At 42.1% G+C, this 5183-nt stretch overlaps 1 protein-coding gene across 1 annotated transcript; it reads left to right on the forward strand.

The window, feature by feature from the left end:
- Positions 1-619: 619 nt before the first annotated feature.
- On the forward strand, positions 620-4264 carry LOC136475046 (peptide chain release factor PrfB2, chloroplastic-like). The gene is made up of 7 exons (XM_066472602.1): positions 620-1095; positions 1307-1519; positions 1635-1736; positions 1893-2030; positions 2177-2481; positions 2606-2759; positions 3224-4264. Exons 1-7 carry the CDS (start codon positions 739-741, stop codon positions 3356-3358), a joined length of 1404 nt encoding a protein of 467 aa, XP_066328699.1. The 5' UTR covers positions 620-738; the 3' UTR covers positions 3359-4264.
- Positions 4265-5183: the final 919 nt, after the last annotated feature.

Genomic DNA, 5183 nt, shown 5'->3' on the forward strand with positions numbered 1-5183 from the left:
AGATTGATTTCCACTTTGTTAGAGAACAAGTGGCGCAAAAATTGTTCAACATCAGATTCATTAACTCAGGCGATCAGTTGGCCCATGGCTTCACCAAAGCAAATTCCCGCTGCGAAGCTACGACAGTTTAGAGTCAATCTTAATATTGTAAGTGGCTAAGATTGAGGGGGAGTGTTAGATAATATGATAGGTTAGCCCTGGTATGATCAGGTTCATTGTATTCTAGATGAGATCCTATTAGGCCCTATTTAGGTCCAAAATTTTTTGGATTTTGGCTACTGTAGCACTTTTGTTTGTATTTGGCAATTAGTGTCTAATTATGGATTAATTAGGTTCAAAAGTTTCGTCTCGCTATTTCTCACCCAATTGTGTAATTAGTTTTTTTTCGTCTACATTTAGTACTCCATACATGTGCCGCAAGATTCAATGTGATGGATACTACGTAAAATTTTTTAGAATCTAAACGGAGCCGTACTTCGGTATAGATGATAGGTTAGCCTAGATTGAAGGAATCATTGTTGTAATCATATATCGTTGTACTTGTCACCGTGGAGGGACGATTCCTCTGGTATATAACACGCAACCCAGGAGACCGAGATGGCACCTGGTTCCTCCCAAACTTACACTGGCGACCACGTGCAAGGCTGCGATGGCGAGGAGCTGTCCTGTCTAGACGGGCTGTGCCTGTGCGCGAGGCGAGCTACATAGCGGCGGCGAGCACGTTTCAAGCCCACGAAAATGGCCTCCCGCCTCTTAACCAGATCAGCGGCGGCGCGCCTCGTCTCCCACCTCCACCGCAAGAGGCCAGGAACTACTCACTGCCTCCTCACCCATGGCACCGCCTTGGTGGCCCTCCTGGGGCCCACTGATGGCCTCCCCCACGCCGCCGACTCCACTCTCCTCCGCGTTCCGGTGCGGTGGTTCTCCTCTCCGTCCACGGAGGCGGTGGCGGAGGCTCCGATGACCGCGGACGGCCTGACGGTAGACTCGATTGCCGACAAGAGGTGGACGATTCTTCCCGAAGCCGAGAGCGACTGGCGCAGCCATGCCGCCGCCGTCGCGCAGTCAGTCAAGCTCATCAAGAAGCGCCTCAAGGTACAATATTCACATGACATCCGATACTTAGTGCTTTTCCGTAGGCCAAATTGCCGAATTGCCTTCTATTGTTGCGCAAGGATGGTCCGTCATCTTAGGTTCTCGATTCATTCAGGCACTTCAGCGAACATCTTATGTGCGGAGTGTGTTTATGCTCGCTAACTGGGCATTTCTATCCTGTCTGAATTGAGCATTGTTTTTACTTGTTCAGTGGGGATGGATACTTGACAGAACGAAACAATTGGCTGTGGTGTTAGAGAGGCCAGACCTCTGGGAAGATCCAGTTTTTGCTGGGAGGGTTAGCCGTGAGCAGGGTGAGCTCATGGGCAAGCTTAAGTCAGTGAACCAATTTGAGCAGGAATTGATTGAACACATTGAGATGTTACGGCTTGCACGTGAAGAAAACGATAATGAACTTGAGATGGTGAGTACAGTGCTCATTACATGATATAAAGCTTGAAATACAGCACAGATCCATTTTCCATTCATTGTACAAACCATCTATCTGTTTCAACTTTTATTTTAACTGTTTTGTGCAGGAAAGCATGAGGGCTTTAGCGGATATGAGAAGAAGTGCAAAGGAGAAAGAACTTAATGCGTTACTTTCTGGAGACAATGACTCTTGTTCTTGCTTCATTGAGGTTTATTTTGTGTCTCCCTCAATAATTTCATTATGTTTGTAAGAATTTTTCAGCTAACTGCTCCATCTAGAGCACTTGTAGTTGAAGTGCCAATGCTCATCTTATGCTTTCCTAATGAGGTTTTCAGTGGGTGATTCCTTATGATGATGGTTTCAGGTTCAGGCAGGGGCTGGTGGCACCGAGAGCATGGACTGGGCTGCAATGGTCATGAACATGTATAAGTCATGGGCCCAGCAACGAGGATATACAGTCACTGTGGTAGAAGAGATGCCTGGTGAAGTAGCAGGAATCAAGGTTGTTTTTTTCACTAGTATGTGTTGCTGAACATACAGTTTTTTTGCTATAAAATCTATTCCATCTGAACCATTTATTTTCTAATATGAGTAGTATTTAGATTACAAAAAAAAAAGGAACTGATCTTAAACAGCTGCTTTTTCCAGAGGGCCACTATCAAAGTTGATGGTGAATATGCATTTGGATATGCCAAAGCTGAAGTAGGAGTCCATAGATTAGTGCGAATTTCTCCATTTGACAGTGGAAAGCGGCGGCACACTTCCTTTGCAGCTGTTGCTGTAATACCTATTCTTGGGGATGCCGCTAGCCGATACCAGATCAAAGATTCTGATCTTAGGATAGAACGTTTCCGTTCTGGTGGCCCTGGTGGTCAGCATGCCAACACTACAGAGAGTGCCATTCGAATTGTGCACATTCCAACTGGTATAAGTGCAACATCTCAAAATGAAAGGTAATTTTGATGTCTTCTCCTTTGCATTTCACAAGTTTATTCTTTGCTCGTTATGCTATTTCTACCGTTGAATGTTTTAAAAACATAAATGTTAAAGTTCTGTACTCCTGATTGAGAAATGCAGATCACAACACATGAACAAGGCATCCGCAATGGCAGTGCTCCAATCTCGTCTTGATCAGCTTGAGATTGCCCGCCAAGCACAGATGAATGCGGAGCACACACAATCACTCAACGAAATCAGCTGGGGCAACCAAATAAGATCTTATGTTCTCCATGTAAGCTTTCCATTTAGAATACCAAATTAAACTATCAACTCTTGTTATGATAAAACTGTGACCTCTCAGTAGCATTATATGTGTTCTCAGTGTTCCCTTTAAGCTACTGGTCTATAGAGTTAATCTTTCTATTTCTGTTTTGTTTCCATACTCATCTCAGGATTTTTAAAAATTAAGAAGCTGCAAACTAGTGATTTCTTTCTGGTCCTTTATGGATACAATAATCACATGTTTTGATCTAAATTTTCTGACATGATCTTTCTAACTAGTGAAGTTTTGAAAAAAGAGAACATAAATCTTTCTATACAAATTATTGTTGTCATAATCTTTCTAATGAACTATAGTATGGAATAGAGATGGATCTCTTAAGTGCAAACATCATAAATTACTGTTATTTCTGTGAGCATCCCTGTATAGTGTTCAACATATATCAGTAAATAGTTGTTCTTGTTGTGTTTTGTCAGCCATACCGTATGGTCAAAGATCTTCGAACGAACTATGAAGTATCTGACCCGGATTCAGTTCTAGAAGGAGATCTAGATGATTTCATCTTGAACTATTTGTCTTCGTCACTGGATGAAGCTGATGTAAGTACCTGAACAAAGAATCATGCTCGCCATTTTTCATGAGCTACCTGACAAACCACTTGGCTTTGAACAAACCAACTGAGACACTGCTGAAGCGCTAGCAACTGGAGGTGCTGCTCCAGTCTTTTGTTTGGTAACGAATACAACACGAGCTCAAATGATGAAAATTTAAGGTAAGGGATAGTAGTAGGTTGCAAGTGCAAAAATCAGAGTTAGCTGCGCAGGATAGAGTTTATATAGCAGACCAGGCAATATAGTGAAAATATTTGCTTGATAGTTGCTTTTTCTGTACTGCCTTTACCGTTTGTGATGGATGTATAAACAGTGTCTCTAGTCAATCTAGCTCTTCTTTACTGTAGTGACAGTGTTGCACCCAAGTAGCTGAGGTGGTCTACAATAATTGATTGTTTTCTCCCATTCGTTGTTACATTGTTTGCTTGTTTTACTTTTTCCTATTTTTTTGTTGGGAGATTAAAAAAAAGAATTACCACTATTGATGCACTGTCAAACTGTCTAATACTACTAGATTATATTTTGGGCGGAAACTGTCAGACAATTTGACTTGAAAGTTTAGTTGTCGTGGTTAGTGACACAGGTGGACTACAACAGGGTGATCCCTTGTCGCCATTAGTGTTCAACATGGCTGCCGATGCATTGGACCACATATTAGCTAAAGCAAACCAGAAGGGGTTCATCAAGGGGTCCTACCTCATTTGGCCCCAGGGAGTTTCACTCAATTGTAGTATATTGATGACATGGTTATTATGACAGGATGTGATGATCAGTCCATTAGGAACCTAAAGTCTTTGTTGAATTGCTTCGAATGGGTGTCAGGCTTCAAAATCAATTATCATAAGAGTGAAGCCATCATACATAAAGAGGTCCGGATTGCAACATTATAAACTGCTCAAGGGGTTATCTCCCCACGAAATATCTCGGGATCCCCTAAGTGACAGGAACATGGGTGATTGAGAAAATGAAAAGGAAGCTGCAGCAGTGAAAAAGGAAAGAATGTGACCTCAGGGGGTAGACTGAATGACTGATTCAGACGAATGCTTCTCTAAGTAGCATCCCATCATCTATATGTGGGGACACATCAACCAATGGATACTATTAGATCCAAACTGTTTTGGAGGGGGGACATGATTCAAATATCACATGGTCAAATTTGAGAATATATGTAGGCCCAAGGATTTGGAGGTCTGGGAACATCAACACATAAATTTTTAACGAAGTCTTACTGCTAAAATGGGTTTGGAGATTATACAATGAAGATGAGAATGACATGTGCTGCCAGCTGCTCAGTGCCAAATACATAAAAAACAAATACCTCTCGAACTGTAACATAACAGCAAGGGAGGCTCACAATTCTAGTTAGGCATCAAAAAAGTGAAAGTAAATTCAAATGAGATCTTGGGAAATGTAGCTAACATTCTGTTCTTGGAGGATACATGGATAGGAGATATACCCCTGAAGCTACCATATCAAAAACGTTTCTCGGTCTGTAGCGATCCTGGTTGCACTGTTCAGGATTGCTGGGAGGAGGAGGATTGGGGGTGAGAATTCCAACGAACCTTAACTTCACTATATCAGATGACAGGTAAAGGATTTCCAAGACAAAGTTGTTTGGAAGTTGGAGAAGAAAGGGATGTACACTACTAGGTCTATGTATGGACTCATGGTGTCTCCTTATATTTTTGTCCTAATAATGACACAAAGTATGGTCCGAACTCCAAACTCTACCCTAATCAGCAAATCCAACTCAAGTCGCAAGTGTAAATAAATCGTATACATTAAGCACAATCCTAACAAGATCCGTGGACTGAAGTAGTGGGCA

This window comes from Miscanthus floridulus, chromosome 8, assembly GCF_019320115.1.
Source record: "Miscanthus floridulus cultivar M001 chromosome 8, ASM1932011v1, whole genome shotgun sequence".
In the NCBI taxonomy this organism is placed as follows: Eukaryota; Viridiplantae; Streptophyta; class Magnoliopsida; order Poales; family Poaceae; genus Miscanthus; species Miscanthus floridulus.

Coding starts and splice junctions, on each gene's coding strand:
- LOC136475046 (XM_066472602.1), top strand. CDS start 739: ATGGCCTCCCGCCTCTTAACCAGATCAGCGGCGGCGCGCCTCGTCTCC. Junction 1,096..1,306: donor TCATCAAGAAGCGCCTCAAG/GTACAATATTCA, acceptor TTACTTGTTCAG/TGGGGATGGATACTTGACAG. Junction 2,760..3,223: donor TAAGATCTTATGTTCTCCAT/GTAAGCTTTCCA, acceptor GTGTTTTGTCAG/CCATACCGTATGGTCAAAGA.